Genomic DNA, 20420 nt, shown 5'->3' on the forward strand with positions numbered 1-20420 from the left:
AGACCATGAATATTAATATGTACATATAAAAACAGATTTGGAGACTACATAGTTATTTCATTTTCTTCCATAATTGGAAGGTATAAGAATAGATATTTTCCCATTAAGAAAAATGTAATAAAATAAATAGTTATTAATTTCAAACATCAAATTTTGGTATTTATTCATTATATTTTTTAAATTTTGATTTCTTCTTTGCTTTGGGATTTTAGCTTTTAATGAATGTTTATCTGGAAAATCTTTTGGTAGGATGATCCCACTGCTCCTGAGTCATCGCTGTCACTATGTAATGCAAATAAGGTATTTAAATTTCTATGTTCATTATTACTCTCTAATTACAAAAACAAGTTCTAGTTAAAATAAAACTTATAAAATACGACATTAAGAAATTACTGATTTTTTTCATAGTCATCTATTTGAAACAATGATGATGATTTATATATACTAATATAATTGTCCACTTTCTAAATAAATCTTTTTGAAATTTCAGTGCTGGCATATTCAAGGTAGCCTGTGCTGTTCCTTTCCATGCAGATAAGGAATGAATGTAATCACTCTGTTATGAAGTTTCATATATGTTTTGAGGAAGAGGCTGTCAGTAATTTTTCATATTTTATCTTATTTAATCATTATAGCAACCCTATAATTAATTATTATTGTTCCAGTTTTACAGAAGAAGCCTGACATATTCAAGGTAGTCTGTGCTTTCCATGCAGATAAGGAATGCATGTAATCACTCTCTGCTATGAAGTTTCACATATATTGAGGAAGAGTCCTGGGTTCAAATCTCTATTTTGCTACTTATTAATCCTCTGTACATAAGCATTCTAAGCATCAGATTTTAATAATAAAATTAACATTAAAATACCAACTTCATGGCATTGATATGAGGATGAATTGAAATAAAATAAAAATGAAATAATAAGTGAAACTATTTTATTATTGCAATGCACTATGAAGTATTAGTTATTATTATTATCATCATATCTTTCTGTTTCATCATTTGCTAAACTAATAACAAGATTGAATGGATTTATTGTGACCAAATTTACTAATCTTTTTCTTGGACAGTAATCAAAAACAGGATATTATTGCATGCTGTGGGATCATATAAGCAGTGTGCATTGCAAATTCAGCAAAAGATAGCACAAAAACTGGTCTTTTCTTTCCTGTATATGTGCTTGTCCATGTAAGCATGGATACTTGCCCCTGCATATACTGGTGCACATGAGAACCATTAATAGTCTATATAAACACTTGCCTGTGAATGTTATTATATAAACTATTCCTCTAGGTAGAATGGTAGGATTGGTTTCAGTCTCACTTGGAAGATATATTGCAGTTACAAACTTCAAAGGTGTAAGAAATTTCCTTTTAATTTAATTAAATCCTTTTGGTATAATAGAATCAAGTTTCCATTAGCCCCAAATGATTGAAATTACATGTGCAAACACATACACAGACACATACACACAAACACACAGTACTTACTCAAAATTCTTTCTCTCTTCTTAATTAATTATTGAACTCAGGTTTAAAATAATTACCGTCTAATAAATGAGTATATTTACCTCTATTTTTCTCTGAAGAATTAGACGTAGTTCATTTACAGCATCTGTAATTTGTTTGGTCTCCACACACCCCAGAACACTGCATATATTTTTTACTTCTTCAATAATATTATCTACATTTTGCTATGGATGAAAAATAAGAAGATGCAATTTATTTGGAATACATCTTAAATCTTTTCCAGATTAAGAAAACACAACTACTTGATTATAACATGGAGAAGAAAAATTTATGAGTAATTCCTATGGAAAAAGCCAGTTGTTTTATTTGCGTGTGAACTCAATATGAGTCAACATTGTGATATGCCTGACAGCAGATCTACTTCATTATTAATTAAATTGAAAGCCATATACTCTCCATAAATAGGAAGTTAATATCTCCACCACATTTTCCATGTGTATAATCTGGACAGGACTTTAGTTCTGGGTATCACATTTGAAACTGGACTTGACAAATTAGACTTTCCCAAAGAAGAGCAACCCAACTTTTGATATACTATTAATATACTCATTCCAAACAGTATAGTAGACTTTGTTTTCAGCTCTACAGTAAGGTTATCTGTGTTAAAATCCTGGTTCTTTTCCATCTGTACCTGCGACTATTATCTAATTAACTTCTGTGGATCTAAGTTTTCTCTTCTGTAAAATTGGAAAAATAATGATTAATTATAGGGTTGCTATAATGATTAAATAAGATAAAATATGAAAAAGTGCCTGACAGAGAATAAGGGTTAAATTTTAGCTAATTAATTCATTTTTTATTTTTACTCACTCACATAAATTTTTCAGTTTATATGAGAAATCAGACACTGTACATCTTCATATAACCAATAAAATAGAAACTGAAAGGTAATAAATATGAGAAGGGCATGTATTAGTGCTATGTTTAGTTTTCATTCATACATTTGAAGTAGATGTGTGATGTGAATTTGAGGAAATCCTTAAAATATTACTAATTAAAATGCAAATGCTGAGTTGACTTGGGTTAGTGAGTAGCTAATTTACTCCATCTCTTAACTCTAGTCTTGAAGTGCTTCATATCTGATCTATTTATCTCATTTAATCTTCCTCAAATTCTGAAAAATAAATATTATATTCATTACATTCCTGAATCGCTGAGATTGCTAGAATATTCTACGTGAATTTTTCTAATAGTAGAATTAACTTGATGATTAATTGGATGTGTGGGCCAACAGAAAGTTTGGATTTAAATGATTCTGAAGTTTTATGCTTGGGAAACTAAGAAGATAGGGTGCCATTAATTATGGCAACAAATGTTGGGAAGATTTTTGATGGGATTATGATGCATGTGATTTTTGATATGCAAAGCTTGACCTTCCACAGCAACAACCAAGCAGACACAACCTCCAGATATTGGGAGATGCAATGAGATTCTAGCTCTGCCAACTGTTGGATTGAGAAGACACACACACACAGAACACATGCTCATATAAACACTAGATGAACTGTAAGAACAAAGTGTAAATGTATAGCTTAGCTCAAAACAAAGGATAAATTTCTGGGTGACAGAAATTTAAAGAGGGAACTTAAAGCCAGAGCAGTGTCTTCAACATTGATGCTACAATGGCCTGAGGGAAATATCAGATTAGATTTAGGCCTTCAGGCTTAGAGAATGGTGTTTACTGCTCAAGATGGGACAAGTGCTGAGATTTTAGACTAAACCAGTAGGGGGAAGTAGGGAAAGGAACAGATCTGGAGCTGAAATCTCTGAATAAACCCCTGACACTGGATAGACTGTCACCTGCAAAAGGTGGGAGAAAAACTATGCCTACTGACCAAGAGAGCTTTTGAGAAAGCCTCTCTTTACCTAGGAGCTTTGGGTGAGGAAAATGACTACCTGAAAAATTGTATGTGTAGCTGGGAAGTATGGATTTATACTATGGCAGGAATTTATGCCAAAAATTGTTCCAGAATATAGTGACAATTTGGACCCAAGCAGAAACAAATGCAAAACTGCTCTATGGAAACACTTTTCTAAATTCTAAAACCCTGGAGTTTCCCCTAATATAAACACACATGGGTATATGTGTGCACGTGCATGCACGCGTGCACGTGCGCGCGCACACACACACACACACACACACACACACACAAACCCTTGTAGAAGGGGAATAATCAGCCTAAAATTTGCAAGTCTTATGGTGGCTGATCCACCATATGAGAGATTCTATAGATAGGAAACATGCATTAGCATCTGATTTCAAGTGATATTAAAACTAAATTTGAGTATAATTTTCATAGAGGTGACACCTGGCCAAGAATTTAGATATGACTGTCTAAAAAGAGACAATGGAGGAAAGAAAAATTGAATGCTGGCCATGTAACATTTCAGAACATCTAGTATTATGTGATAGAGAAGGGAGTTTGGGTCACAGATGGAGCACACAGTGCTGAGACCTGAGCCGGAAGACTATAGTTTAATGGACATAAACTAAAGGTAGTTGATGGTACTAGGAAACTTTAGCTTGGAAGAAAAAGAAGAAAAAGGAAACAGGATAACTATTTCCAAGTATTTGAAGGCTAAGTGAAAAGGTGATTAGATGTACTTGTAAGTAGCTCTGGAATGATAAATTAGAACAAATGGTTGGAAACTTAGAGACACTCATTTTGACTCAGTATGAGGAAAATCTTTGTAAAAATTGTCTGTTCAAAATTTGGGAGACTGTCCTGTCAATAGAGAGTTCTTCCACATTACAGGTATGCAAACAGAAATGTCGAGAGATTTTTGCATTACATAGGATTTGAACTGGACTACCTCTAAATTCTTTCTATCTCTGACTCTTTGGGTTAGTGAAAACTGACAATAATGCACTTTTGTTATTTTATGTGGTATATTTCAAGTCTATTTTAGGAAATAATTGATGTATCATGGACTCTGAGGATCAGCATTTTAATACTTTAGATATTAAGCATATCCTAAAAGTATTTTGAACATTGGAGAAGATTGGTGACAACTTTCTCCTCTGCATCTTTCTGCAAGACAAAACGAAACAAAACAACATATCCTTTCCTCCCTACTGTTATTTAGCTGTGATGGAGACCAAAGGAACAGCCATGTAAGAGCTTGCCATTTTCCAAGTTTCATATAAACCTTAGTGAATTTCTATTTATATTTACACACTGAAAATTGCCAAATTCAGTTAATGAGTTTAGAGACAAATTGAGAAGTTAGAATTATTTTTGTTCCAGATGAACTAGTTATTGCTGTTATAAATTGTTTCTTAAAGATTAAAAATAGTCTTTGGAGGGGTGCCTGGCTGGCTCAGTCAGAAAGCATGTGACTCTTGATCACAGAGTTGTGGGCTTGAGACCTATGTTGGGTGTAGAGATTACTTAAAAATAAAATCTTTTAAAAAAATAGTCTTTGGAGTTCCATTTCAGTTTAAAATATAGATATTTGGTCACACCATTGCAATGAAAAAAGGCAGATAATATACAAAAATCATAATTTTTCCTGACCTCATTAGAGATTTGAGGTCACAAGTGACCAAATATACTGGACTCCAAAGAATGATAGGCCCCTCAAAGCAGAGATGGGGCATACAAAGTCTTTGACCTTTAGCAGAGCACAGGAAAAAGAGGTGACCACTATACAAGAGGGTAAGAATAAATTAACGAAAATTATAACAAATTCTTAAAGGGCCAGATATGAACTAGCATTTCAGTTTGGAAAGGAGAGTTTACAACCATTATTTAAGCTCTTTTCCATGGATGCTTACCAGCTGTCTAGGGGAAATATTGTTCAGGAAAATGAAGGTTCATTTAGTGGTCCAGTATGTAACAGATGATCAGTTGTTTCTGGGAGACAGGCACAAGGGCCTGCCCATTTCTGTGGAGACTTCTCTAACAAGAAGCAAAAGTCTTAAGCTGTTGGTTGATGGTACTAGGAAAATTATAACACTCAGAGGGGCAGAACACTCTCTGTCACCCTGATCCCAGGCAAAAAAGTCTTACTTTGTGGGGAAAGGGAGAGAAAGCAAAGCAGTCTCCCTGTGGGTGAGAGGTAGACATAGCTGAAGATCCTTTGCCAGTGAGGGGAAAGTCAAAGCAAAAACCTTTGGCCCATGGGGAAGGGGAAGGATACTCTGTCTTGAGTCAAGATTCTACATGGATACCAATCAGAGGCCAGGTACCAGGGTTAGAAAGGGCAGAAAATCATCTTCTGTATAAGACTAACTACAGATATAAGGCACAGTTTGGCTGCCATGTGGAGGGGCAGGGATTGTCAGAAAGTTCCAATCTTGAGACTATAGAACACAGTCTGCCTATGGCTGTGATTGGTCATTACAACACAGACCTCCCTTTACCTTACTACAGAGGATGAGTCTATTTTGAATAATAAAGAGCAGAGTAAGAGTATTGATAGGGACAATCTCTGTGGCATAGGCGAGCAGAGGCTGTTGAAAGCTGAGTGAAGCAAGAATACTGAGGACAAAATTCTGGCAGCACAAACCCCACTCTAAGTACAGGTAATAGTGGCTAACCACTATTTAAAGAAATTTGAAGTGTGAAGTGCCCTACGATAATGATAATAACAAAACACAAATAAAGCACAAATCTTGACTGCATTATATCAACCATGCATAGTAGTAGCATAACTGAAGAAGAACATTGCCCATTTGCAGGTGTGAATTAAATTTACCTCAGTCTCTACTATTCTCCATGCGATGTTTAGCATTCAATCAAAAATTACAATTTGTATAAAAAAGCAAGATACAATAACCCTTTGTCAGTAGATGAAACAACTGACAAATCTATATATGACCTAGATGTTGGAATAATCAGATAAGGATTTCAAAATAACTATAATTAACATGTTACAGGATCTAGGAGAAAATATGGACAATATACATGATCAGATGGGGAACTTCAACACAGAGATGGAAACTATATAGAAAAGCAAATTTAAATGAAAGAAATATAAAAATATATGTGATATTAGAGCTGAATTCCTTCAGTGGGCTCATCAGCAGATTGAACCATGAGCTAGGAAATTATCAATGAAATTGAACATATGTCAAGAGAAATTATCCTAATTGAAACATGAAGGGAAAAAAACAGTGGGCAGAAAAACTAACACATGACATCTAAGAGCTGTCAAAGTCACATATGCAGTTGTAGTTCTAGAGACATAAGAATGGGGTTGAGAAATATTTAAAGAAATAATGGCCAGCTTATCAAAATTTGTGGGATGCCACTAAACTTTAGAGGGAAGTTGATGGCTTTAAAATTTGAGTAGTTTTATGTCAATTAAAGAAACTGAATTTATAACTAAAATCCTTGCCACAAGGAAAACTCCGAAAAGATGATTTCGTTGGTAAATTTTATCAAACATTTAAGGAAGAAATCAAATCAAATCAAATCTCAAATTCTTTCAGAATATACTGAAAGGGAATATCTCTCAACTTGTAAGTCCTGTACTACTCCAACATCAAAATCAAACTACAACATTACAACAAAATAAAAATACAGACTGATGTGTCTCATCAATATAAATGCAAATACCCTTAACAAAATATTAACCAATTGAAGCCAGATAAAAAGGTTTTAAATTTTCACAAAGTATGGTTAATCCCAGTAATGCAAAAATATTTTTAAAGTTTGAAAGGAGTAATGAGAAAAACCATATGCCTATCTGTATTGATACAGAAAAGGCATTTGACAAAATTTATCACCCATCTACAATGTAAACTCCTAGCAAACGAAGAATAGAAGGAAACTTCTCCAACCTAGTAAAGGGTGACTAACTTCATGCCAAAACTACATAAACTCCAAATAACTTCTTACTCAGTTGGTAAAGGACTGTAACATTCTCCTTAAGATTACAACAACAAAAAAAGAGTCCTGTTCTTACCACTTAATAGTAAAATTCTATTGGAGATCAAGGCAAAGAAAATCCATATATCTTGGGTTACATGGTGTCTAGGATGGAAGATATTACCTGCAAAAAAGCAGTTGGGCACTTTTGGGTGTGATGGAAATATTTTATATCTTGATTTCTGTGGTGGTTACATACGCATATGCATTTTCAAAACTAGTAAAACTATATGGTTAACACGAGTGTGTTTTATTTTATGTCAGTTAAACTTCTAGATAGTTAATAAATACAAGCCATAATGAAGTGGAAAGACAAGCCACCAACTAAAAGGAAATATTTACAATACACATAATCAAATGATGAGTAAATATATAAGTAGTTCCCATGAATCTATCTGAAAAAGATAAGGTAATGTAGAAAATGGATGAGAAGTTCGACTATATATATATCATAAAAAATGACAGTTTATCAAACTCAACACACAAAAAACAAATAATCCAGTCAAGAAATGGGCAGAAGACATGAACAGACCCTTCTCCAAGGAAGACATACAGATGGCTAACAGACACATGAAAAAAGGCTCAACATCACTAGACATCAGGGAAATACAAATCAAAACCACAATGAGATACACCAGTTAGAATGGCAAAAATTAACAAGACAGGAAACTGCAAAGGTTGGTGAGGAAGTGGAGAAAGGGGAACCCTCTTACACTGTTGGTGGGAATGCAAGCTTGTACAGCCACTCTGGAAAACAGTGTGGAGGTTCTTCAAGACATTAAAGATAGAGTTACCCTATGACCCAGCAATTGCACTACTAGATCATTACCCCAAAGATACAGATGTAGTGAAAAGAAGGGACCCCAACGTTCATAGCAGCAATGTCCACAATTACCAAACTGTGGAAGGAGCTGAGATGTCCTTCAACAGATGAATGGATAAAGAAGATGTGGTTCATATATACAATGGAATATTACTCAGCCATCAGAAAGGATGAATACCTACCATTTGCATTGACATGGATGGTACTGGAGAGGATTATGCTAAGTGAAATAAGTCAAGCAGAGAAAGACAATTATCATACGGTTTTATTCATATGTGGAACATAAGGAAAAGCGCAGAGGACCATGGGGAAAGGGAGGGAATATTGAATGGGAAGAAATCAGAGAGGGAGACAAACCATGGGAGACTCTGGATTCTGGGAAACAAACTGAGGGTTACAGAAGGGAGGGGGTGGGGTAACTAGGTGATAGGTATTAAAGAGGGCACATGTTGGGATGAGCACTGGGTGTTATACACAAATAATGAATCATTGAGCACTACTTCAAAAACTAATGATGTACTATATGCTGGCTAACTGAACATAATAATTAAAAAAATAAGTAATATTTCAGAAATAAAAAGATTGACAGTTTGATGTTTTATTTTAAAAAGTAAAGAATGAATTTTCATATTCAGGGAAATGAAAATTAAAACTGAAATATGATCAAAACATACACCTCTCTAGGCAAAAATTTAAAAGTTTGGATTGTACCACAACGTTGGTGAGAAAATGGGGCAATGGGATCTCTCTCATCTGTTATGAAATACATGTGACCCTATTAGAAAAGGGTCTATGACCCTAGGTATATACCCTAGAAAAATTCTTGATATTAGCTCAAGTATACATCAACAGTAGAAGAGATAAATACATAGAGATTCTTTGATCTAGCTGAGTACCATATAACAATGGAAACAAATCAAAACCACATGGAACAAGGTGGATAAATCTGAAAACAATAAGTGAAAGATACATGGCTCAAAAACTACATATAATTCCACTTAGGTAGATATTAAAAAGGAAACCTAAGCTCTATATTGCTAATGAATACATAGATATCCTTTGATAGTGAAATGGGAAAAGGTAAAGTGGGGAAAAGAAAAGCTACAGAACACTTTTCTCCAAAGATTACCTCTTTTGTAGGGGAAAAGAGATCTAAAGTGGCACATGGGCAGATCCTATGATACTGGCAATATTTTATTGCTAAACTTATTGTTTAATAAGAGTGCCTGTTCTAATACTATTCTTTAATTTGTATATTTATTATTATGTTTTTCATGTATTATATAATTCACTGCACAAATCCCAAATAAAATGTCAGAGCATGTTATTCCTTTGACGGAACCCTTCAGTGCTTTCCATCTCACTTGGAATACAAATTATGTTGGCTAGTGATTATCTTCCTTATTGAAAATCTAGTTTCACTTTTTCTTTTTTTTTTCATTCTTTAAGTCTGAGACTGTTCTATACATAATAGGTTTGACTTTTAGTAGTTTCTGCTAAGCCAGGTTCCAAATCTGCAGTTGTATTTTATTTTCCTTGTGACCTGACTTTATCTCCTTCATCTCCTTGACTTCTTCTTTTGTAACCTTTAACTTGGTCCTTGTTACCTACTCATTTTATTCTATCTTCTTCTTATGATTTTTTTGGTCCTTTTCTACCTCTTCTTATATTCTATTGTGAATGCAAATCGGTTTTGTGATATTTTTCTTCTGGATCCTATACAGTCCTCTACTTTAGTAATAGTGTTAAAAATAGTAACTCTCATAGCAATAAAATAATACTTGTACTTATTTTTACTTGAACACTTTTTATCTTCAAACCACTATGTTATATTAAACACATCACATCCACTTTTTATTAATTTTTAAAAATATCATTATATTATATTTTATTATATTCACTCTAGTGATGAATAATATGAACTCTAGGAAAGTTGAATAAAAACTTCCATAGTGGTGGAAGGCTGTCATACAGATACCTGACTTTGGAATCTCTGCTCCTAAATTCTGTCTTTACTGCCACTCTGTTTAAATTATGTTTGAATTGAACTTCTAAAAATCCAATAATAGATCTACCTGTTACTAAAAGAGCTTCAGTTCTAATAAAGCTAAATATATAAGATCCCTTTGTGCCCCCTTTATTTCTACTTGTATATGGAATTTTTAGACTCTGTCTAGAGGCTGAATACAGTTGGATTTTGGTCTCAGGGAGAGAAAACTGTGAGATAATTATTATTCTTCCTTACTTATTGAGTTACTTACACCTGAATAATAGAGATGTCATTCTTGTTATGTAGTTGGTACACTCTCTGAGTCATGAGCTAGATGGTAAAGTGTGTGGAGGTTTGTAGCTCTTTGTAGACCAAGAAGATATTTCATGAAGCCAAACCATGTTTTGAAGTATGAGTAGATTTTTCTCAATCGACTTCCATCTAGTTTACAGTTAGTTCACCAGTTACTAGATTCTAGTATAAGTTTATCATCAGTGGTAAGATTGCTAACTTCCTCTAAAGGGCTATTTGGCATTGTAATAAAAATTTTAGAGACAGTGCTTAAGCACTTTGAACATTGCTTTGCTCTGTATGTATATTATATATGTGAAGATGCTGTCTTTCCAACTAGATCATCAGCAACTTCAGAGTATGGTTCTGATTTCCATTTCTCTTGATTCCAGTGAGTAAATAGTTCACTAATTTGCATTAAGTAAGCATTGAGTAATATCCTAGGGGGAAAATTCTTTCTCTTTCTTCTATTTTTAATTTCTCTGAAATATTAAAGATGAATACAGAATGTAGAATGAATATAGAAAATATTCCTTACCTTTCTGGGTATTAGTGGAATAGGTGAGAGGAAGAAAATGTTCAAAGGAAAAGTTCTATGTAAACTATTTACAAAACTATGTATTTAGCAAACATAATAATCAGAATGCCCAATCTGAAATAAGTTAAGTCTAATATATGTTAAATGACAATGGCTGGGGAAATAAAATATTTGAAAATTTGCATTATCCATATTACTCAATAATATTCATGTCATATTTTTCAGCCTGCATGTTTGCTATTTTTTTAAAAAAATATGTTTAATCAAGTTTGGGAAATATTAAAAAAACATTGTTTTTCAAATTGGTACTGCTTTCAATGTTGATGAAATGCTACTTAATGCAATTTTCAAATAAATAAGAAGCACAAAATTGTGAATTGATCATATCACAGTCTGTCCTCGCTTCTCAGATATTTACCAGTGATACTTCATAGGAAGAATCACATTTAAAAAGCTCATTGTTTTAGAAGAGTTCATCTGAAAAATTGCAGACTCTGTGGCCTATTTATAGGTGATGTGGGTGATGATAACTATTTGCCAGTGTTAATGGAAAGATAGTAGTTATTTGATGTTTTGCCAGCTTTTAAGTCATACTGGAAAAATTTACAAGAATCAATGGATTCTTTTAAAATGGAAATATTGGAGGCTTATGTATGAGTAAGATGATCAAACCTCTTGGAAATTAAGAATTTTACAAATTCTCAATTTTTTTGTGTGTATGTGTGTGTGTATAAAAAGGCATTTTTGATACATGAGCAGTGCAAAGACATTTCAGTAATTACAATTCATCCATAAGTAGTTTACCATAACCTCAAAAATATATTTACATATAGTCAAGAGACATAAATGATCTAGGGATGAAGTATTCATTTGCTTTGGGTGCCTGGTAAATTTCAAATTCTACATTAGAAAGAATGACTGTCACAAAGATGAAGAATCAAGCTGAAAGAAGTACTAATTATGACACTTCTATGAGACTTAAACCAATCTGTGAGTTTTTTTTTCACATTTCACGTTTTGAACTTCCAGATTTAAGCCAGGCTCAAGAAAGAAAAATGGAATTAGAATGAGAAGATTACACTTTGGAAGGGTATATGAGTTGTGTGTTTGTTATCACTGTGTCTTTGAATATTTATGTGGAATTCACATGAGTTTGTGATGAAGATATTCACATATCTTCATCAAGAAATATTATTTATTATTTTCAGAATCCTTTAGTTACCTAGGTTCTTTATCTTTTCATATGTATATCAGGAGTCAATTATTTAATGGAAAAAGAAATCCTCACTTGTTTTAAAACCACTGTCTTGGGGCTACTGGTGGTGTAGTCGGTTGGCTGTCTGACTCTTGGTTTTGGCTCAGGTCGAGCCCTGTGCTGGGCTCTGTGCTCAGCTTGGAGTCTGCTTGGGATTCTCTCTCCTTTCTCTTTCTGCCCCTCCCCCCATTCTCTCTCTTTCTCAAATAAATAAATAAATCTTAAAAAACAAAATAAAACACTGTCTTACACAATTTTCTATAATCATAGGTTGTTTTATCTGTGGAAGATTAACCCTTCCCTGGAAGAATAAGCTATAAGAAATGATCTGCTTAATGGGTGACCACAACTTGGATGCCCTGTTGGTGACCAAATCTTAGTAGTCTTGGACTAAATCCATCATTTTTCCATGTCAAGCTAGCTTCTCTTCTCTTGGCTATTTTGGTGAACTGATGTCTCTATGCAGTTAGCAGCCAGGAATGTGGAGGTATTCTAGACCCTCTGTTCTTTTGTTTTACTCATAGTTTTTCACCAAATCATATAAGTTGCATATTCTTACCTATTATGAATTTGTCCCCTCCTACCCACCCCTATTGTAGAATTTTTGTCAATACCCTCATCATCTCTTTGGGCTAATGCAATGCTCCTCTAATCACCCATCTGTCATTCTACTGCCTTGCATAATGGCTCCATGCCATCAGCTGATAAATTAGAAAATCATTAAATTGTCCATAAACTGTCCTTAAGATCCTATTATAACAGCCCCTGCTTGCCCCTTTCGTCTGGTCTCTTTACAGGCCTTGAACCCTAATTGTAGCCATTCCAAATTTCATACAGTTTTCAAATCACAGCAGGCTTTTTCCTAACTGCTTCTATTCATGGTGTTTTTTGCTGAAAGTTATCCCCACTCCCACCTTCCTTCACCGTGCATCTTTCCTAGCTGGCATACTCATTTTTCAATATTCAGATCAAATAGGTAAAATTGATAACTTTCTTTTGTGCCCTATATACACATAGGTCTTTCGCAGTAGCTATGACACTTTATTAACACATGTCTGTTTACTTGTCTATTTTGCCATGATACAATGAAAGCTGCTCAAGTATAGACCTTCTACTTTATTCATCTTTGTATCTTCAGAAAACTGCAAAGTTTTAGAAAAAGAGTTTATGGTTAATAGATGCTTGTGGAATTGACAGGTGAAATAACAAAAGTTAATACCTGGGTTTTCAGTAGGGATTTCAGGTGGAAGTCATATTTTTTGATTACTGTTGAGAGGCACTGTCTGGAAAGAAAAAAAAACAACTTTGTTTAAAAGTGGGTAGGAAAACTTATATTAACTTTAGCATATTTATCGTAAGCTCTGTTTTGTCCATGATTCTATAGCACACATGGCTAAAAAAGGGTTGCTATTGACACAATTTTAAAAACCATTTCAGATGAATGTTTATAAGTTTTGTGTAACTTGATAGGCTACAAACATGTTTGAAAACCTTAGAACTCCAAAAAAAGTCCATGACAAATTAACCAAACCTCTTAAAGACTGTTTATTGTATCAAACTACTCTTAATTCAAAATGTAACTTACAAAAGGATTCATGAGCAGATAATGACAAATACTAACATCAAGAATTGTTAAATATGCAAAATCTTGAAGAGAACTGCTTTCAGAATTAATGACATATATTTATAATAGATAAGGTTGTCTTTGACATCAAACCTCTGTCTTTTTCTTTCCTGAGCTACTCTTATTGCTCCAACTTTGTCTATGCTTCGGTGGAATAGGTGTGAGATTAGTAGAGGTTCTTTTGACTTCACTTATCAAAATTGTTTTCCTAAACATTATGACTTTCCCTTCCTATTTGTCCTAAAAACTCCTGAATTGAATTGAACAAATCATACAACACAAAAACATTGCTAAAACGCACCAATATATTTTATAATAGCTGCCTTCTCAGCCTTTATTAAATCATCACTTTAGTTGCATTACATATAACAGTTCAAAGACAAAATTCACAGACTATGTAAAAAGTCAGTGGAGGTATAGGAAAAGAATAGTGAAAAATTTTGGTTATTGGAGGGAAGGTTTTTATATAAAATCTGACCCTAACACTTAAAATACCCTCAAGAATATATACCTAGTTCAGCACCTTACTATTAAATATTATATTTATTTTATAGAAAAACTCCTAGAAACTAATGAAGGTATGTGATTTGCCCAACTTCTAAAAGGAAGTCAGGAAGAGGAAAACTGAAAACAAAGCTCCTGCCATCTAGTGTTTGATCTTTTAATGACACCATAAAGTATGAGGAGCGCAGGCAGAATAGCAATAGCCTTGTATTTCAGAAAGCAAAGTCTTGGAGGTCACCAAGATGGCAAAGTAGGAGATCCCAGCCTCTGTCTTCCCACAGTTAGACAACTACCCATGAACAAGAACAGCTCTGGGAGAGTTTAGGAATCCTTCTAAGAAACTTCCACAACACTGTAGAACAACAACAACTAGAAAACCTGAAAATAACCACACAAAAAGGGAAGAGCAGGCAGTTTCATTTTGCCTGCCTCATCCCATCCTGCAGGCCTGCATTGCTCACTGCCAAGAGGGAAACACTCCCGCTGGGAAAGGGAGAGTGGTGAGCCAGCAGCCAGCCTTTTGGGCCACTACAAGAAGGACCTGCATTGGTTTTACTCCACGCAGAGACCGCAAAGCTGAGATGCATAAAGACAGCTAGGAACAAGGAAGAAGGGCTGGGGCTACCAGTATCAGTCACACGGTGGGAGTTACTATGGTTCCCAGTGACCTGCTCTGCAGAGGGCCCCAGTAGTTTTTACCACTGAAGAAACCAACCAACATAGCAACTGCAGATTTGCAGTTGCAAATTGCAACCTCCCCTGCAAATTTCACTGTTTCCCCCAACACACAGGTATTCACATTCACAAACAGCAGCTGCTTGAGTCCCTCTCCACTCCCTTTGTCTCCCCACTGCCCTCCCAGGGCTCACCTGTAGCTGGTTCCCAAGCTGTGCACCTGCAAGCCCTTGGCCTGAATTCTGTACTGGCCTTCACAGCTATGCATATGTCTTAGGGAGACACTGCAGTCACAGGAATGCACACTGACAGCCAGGGTCCCCACAGCTATTGGTGGGCCTGGTCCTGGTCCTGTTTCCTGTCATTGACTCACACAGTTGGGCTTGCTTGCAGCCAGCCCCTCCAGCTGTGTACCTGCATCTAACCAGCCTGACTCCCATAACAGCCTCCACTGCTGTGCACATGACCAAGGTCTGCAGCCACAGGAGTGCATGCCAACAGCCAGGGTCCTCACAGTGCCAATGCACCTACAGTTAGTCCTAGTCCTTGCTGCCAGCCTTGCCCTCCCCCACTATATGTATGTCTGCAACCAGCCCCTACCACTACACAGGCACCTGCAGCTGGCCCCTGCAACTGTGTGTATGCATAACACCAGCTCTAGCAACAACCACTTCCTGTCCTGGTCCCTAGGTACTAGACCTGGAGGCACCACTGAAGATACCAACAGCACGTGCAGCCATTTCAAGGACCCTAGCACTTCAAAGGACCACAGAGTTAATGTTGTGGGCCCCAGTGGCCTGACCTGAGGAGACATCACACTCACCAGATCTGGGTCTTCCACATGACTCTGCACTTGGTGCCCTGCACCACTAGACTGAGGGTCATAGCATGCTCCATTGTGCCTCACCTACAGGTGAAGGTCCTTTACTGAGATCAGCCCATAAAGTCTGGAAGATGTGACTGCTTCTTCCCGTGCACAGACACCTATGCAAGGCTCCAGGGATCACAAAGAGTCAGGGAAATATGACTCTACCAAAGGAACACAGTAAACTTATAGCAACTGACCTCAAAGAAATGAAGATACATGAATGGCCTGACAAAAATTTAAAACAATTGTTCTAAAGATACTCAGAAATAGAAGACAGAGAGACAATTTAATGAAATCAGCAACACAATATAAGAACAAAATGAGAACTTCACCGAAGGTATAGAAAAGATAAAAAAGAACCAGAAGGTTTGGAGCTAAAGAATACAGTGTTGAACTGAAGAATTCAATAAAGAGCTTCGGCAGAAGGGACCAAGCAGAAGAAAAAATCAGTAAGCTCAAAGACAAATTATTTGAAATTACTTAAGCAGAGGAACAAAAAGAAAAAAAAAAGGAATTAAGAAGGCCTATGGAATTCATGGGACACCATAAAAAGAAACGATATACATGTCACTGGAGTCCCAGATGGAGAAAAGAGTGAGCAGAAAGTTTATTTGAAGATAATGGCTTTTGAACTTCCCAAACCTGGGGAGAGATTTGGACATCCAAGTTCATTTAATAATAGTTTATCTCATAATTTCAGTCCAAAATGATTTCTCCAAGACACATAACAATAATAAAACTGTCTAAAAGCAAAAACAAAGAGAGAATTTCAAAGGTAGCAAGAGAGAATCCTCTTAAAAGAGAACCACCATAAAGCTATCAGTGGATTTGTCAGCAGAAATCCTACAGTCTAGGAGAGAGTAGGATGATAAATTTAAGTTGCTGAAAGAAAAAACGAAAACAAAAATAACCCCTGCCACCCAAGAATACTTTACCTAGCAAAACTGTCCTTCAGAAATGAAGGTGAGTTAAAGACTTTCACAAACAAAGGCAAAGGGAATTCTTTGCCTTAAGACCTGCCTTGGAAGAAATGCTAGTTCTTCGAGCTGAAATGAAAAGATACTAATTAGTAACAGGAAAATATGAAAATATGCAATACACCTTTCTGGAAAGGTAAGTATATAGTTGGATTCACAATACTGTAATAGTGATGTGTCAATCACTTAACGCTAGTATAGAGGTTAAAGGGAAAAAGTATTAAAAATAGTGATAGCTGTAATAATTGTCAATGGATATATGATATAAAGAGATATAAATTCTGACATCAAAAGCATAAGATTTTGGGGCAGAGTAAAAAGTAGAGTTTTTATGCAAATAAGGTTAAATTGTTATCAGCTTAAAAGAATTTTATATCTGTAACATATTTCAAGTAAATCTCAGAGTAAACACAAAACAAAAACCTATCACGGATACTCAAAAGGTAAAGAGAAGGGAATCAAACTATACTTCTATGGCAAATCAGCAATTCAGGAAGAAAGGCAGGAAGGGTGGGAGGGAGGGAGGAAGGAAGGAAGGAAGGAAGGACAAAACAGCCAGAAAACAATTAAGAAGATGTCAATTTTAAGTCATTATCTATCAGTAATTACTTTAAGTGTAAAGTTTTCCCTCTCCCTCTGCCCCTCCCTCCTGCTCATGCTGTCTCTGTTTCTGTCTCTCTCAGATAAATAAATAAAATCTTAAAAAAAAAAAAAAAGGTGTGGGGTGCCTGGGCAGAAGCATCTGCCTTCTGCTCAGGTCATGGTCCCAGGGTCCCGGAATTGAGCCCCGCATCCGGCTCCCTGCTCCCTCCTCTGTGGGAGCCCTGCTTCTCCCTCTCCCACTCCCCCTACTTGTGTTCCCTCTCTCGCTGTGTCTCTCTCTGTCAAATAAATAAATAAAATCTTTAAAAAAAATAAATAAATGTAAAATTTTTCAGTCAAAAGGCAAAGAGTGGTTGAGTGAATAAAGGCACAGCTATATACTGCCTGCAAGAGACTCCCTTCAGCTTCAAGGACACACACATTCACAGTGAAGGGATAGAAAAAGGTACTTCATGCATATAGAGACCTAAAATGAGTAGAGGTAGCTATACTTATATTACACAAAATAGGCTTTAATTTAAAAGCTGTTATAAGGGGCACCTGGGTGACTCAGTCATTTGTCTGTGTTCAGCTCAGGTCATGAGCCCAGGATCCTGGGATCAAGACTTGTATCTGGCTCCCTGCTCAGTGGGGAGTCAGCTTGTCTCTCTCCCTCTGCCCCTCCCCCCACTTCTCTCTCTCTCTCTCTCTCTCTCTCTCAAATAAATAAATAAAATCTTTAAAAAAAAGCTGCTAAAAGAAACAAAGAAGGAGCAAAAGGACTACTATGACAATTATATACCAAAAAATTGGACAACCTAGAATACTGGATAAATTCCTAGAAAATACTACCTACCAAGACTGAATCAGAAAGAAATAGAAAATCTGAATCGACCAATAAGAAGATTAAATTGGTAATCAAAAACCTCCCAAAAAAGAAAAATTCAGGGGCAAATGGCTTCATTGATAAATCCTACCAAATTTTTAAAGACAAATTAATGTCAGTTCTTCTCAAACTCTTCCAAAAACTTGAAGAGGTGGGGACACTCCCAAACTCATTATATGAAGCCAGAATTACCCTGATGCCAGAGCCAGAGAAGGACACTACAAGAAAAGAAAACTATAGGCCAATATCCCTGATGATTATAGATGCAAAATTTCCCAACAAAATACTTGCAAACCAAATTCAACAGCACATTAAAAGGATTATATACACCATGACCGAGAAAATTTATCCCTGGGATGCAAGGATGATTTAACTACACAAATCAATAAATGTGATAAAGCATATTAATAAAATGAAAGACAGAAATCATTGATTATCTCAATAGAAGCAGAAAAAGCATTTGGAAAAATGTAACATCTCATAAAAACTTTCAACAAATTGGGTATGGAAAAACATATCTCAACATAATAGAGTTCATGTATGACAACCTAGAGCTATCATCATACCAGTGGTAAGATGTTGGAAGTACTTCCTCTAAAATCAGGAACAAAATAAGGGTTCCCACACTCACCATTCCTATTCAACATTGTACTAGAAGTCTTAGAGTAATCAGAGAAGAAAATGAAATAAAAGGCATTCAGACTGAAAAGGAGAAGTAAAATTGTGTCTGTTTGATGATGATACAATCTTGTATGTAGAAAATCCTGAAGACTCCACCAAAATACTCAGAACTAATAAATGAATTCTGTAAAGTCTCAGGATGCAAGATAAATATATACAAATCAGTTGGGTTTCTATACACTGACAATGAAAGTTTTGGAAACTTAAGAAAAAAATCCCACTTACAAAGGCATAAAAAAATACTTAGGAATAAATTAAACCAAAGAAGTGGAAGATCTATACACTGAAAACTATAACACACTGTTTCTCTGTGTCCCAGGCAGCAGCTGTCTACATGTAAGTCACAACCCTCCACTAAACTCATTCAGAACAATCCTTTGTCTCCCAAAGATTTCTCTCTTTTTAAAGAATTTGTCAGATTTGATGTCTCTCTCTACAGTTTTTTTTTGATAAATTTATTTTGGAATAAGGAAACTATAGCCTTTATTAATATGTCATTTTGATGGGAGCCTATCCCTGATCCATGTAATTAGCTATAAAATAAAAATTTGGGTTAGATTATATTGAAAGTCTTCCCTAGTCCTACCCATTCTGTGATTTTTATTGTTGAGGACGAATATTTTGGGGGAAATAAAGACAGGCACATATGGAAAGACACAGTAGTTTAATAAAAAAAAATATGGTCCTTGTAAATTTCAGACAGTTGGTTTTTGCAAGTTTCAGGCAGACCTAATTTTGGTCCTACCAAGAATGAACTGAGTGGCCTTAGGCAAGGTATTTAGTCTTCTAGAACTTTAGTTTCTTTGATTCTGAAGTAAATTCTGTGTCTTATCACAGGGTTGTAGGAAAAATTAGATGAGATAATGTATGCCAAATGTACAATAACTCCGCTAAAGTGATTGATAGCTATTATGAATAGTCACTAAAAACAATTTTAACTCGTATTTTTATACTGGGGTTTGCTTCAGAGATTAATGATATATACGTCCTATACCTCAATTTTTGCTCATTCAGCTCAGAACAATTTTAATTCCAGATAAACCCATAGTGTAGCACCGATATCTTCTCCCAGTTTAGCTTCTTGATGGATCTATTTTTCAAATAATACACGTATACATTTAGATATCAGAATCAATTAGGATATGTTCATTTATTGTCATTTGAGTTTTCCAATTTGAATTCACACTCCTCTGTTTATGATATACCATTTATTTTTATGGAGTTCAAGAAGGAAATTTAAAGCAGGAGGTTTTGACTTTCAAAGTTTGGAAATTCAGTTATACAAAGAGCTTAGTGACACATGCACACTCAAATTCACAA

The 20420-nt window shown here is 35.3% G+C and overlaps 1 protein-coding gene across 1 annotated transcript in view; it reads right to left on the minus strand.

Moving 5' to 3' along the window:
* PIK3C2G (phosphatidylinositol-4-phosphate 3-kinase catalytic subunit type 2 gamma) overlaps positions 1 to 20420 on the minus strand; it is a 364908-nt gene that overhangs the window by 271979 nt on the left and 72509 nt on the right. Inside the window, exons 8-9 of the mRNA XM_025879676.2 lie at positions 13523 to 13586; positions 1572 to 1694 (exon numbers count right to left, since the gene is read on the minus strand). Of these exons, the coding sequence (XP_025735461.1) occupies positions 1572 to 1694; positions 13523 to 13586 (187 nt within the window). The remainder of the gene's footprint in view (positions 1 to 1571; positions 1695 to 13522; positions 13587 to 20420) is intronic.

The sequence above is a fragment of the Callorhinus ursinus genome, unplaced genomic scaffold (genome assembly GCF_003265705.2).
Source record: "Callorhinus ursinus isolate GAN/ISIS: 27379988/994484 unplaced genomic scaffold, GSC_fseal_2.0 scaffold27, whole genome shotgun sequence".
NCBI lineage: Eukaryota > Metazoa > Chordata > Mammalia > Carnivora > Otariidae > Callorhinus > Callorhinus ursinus.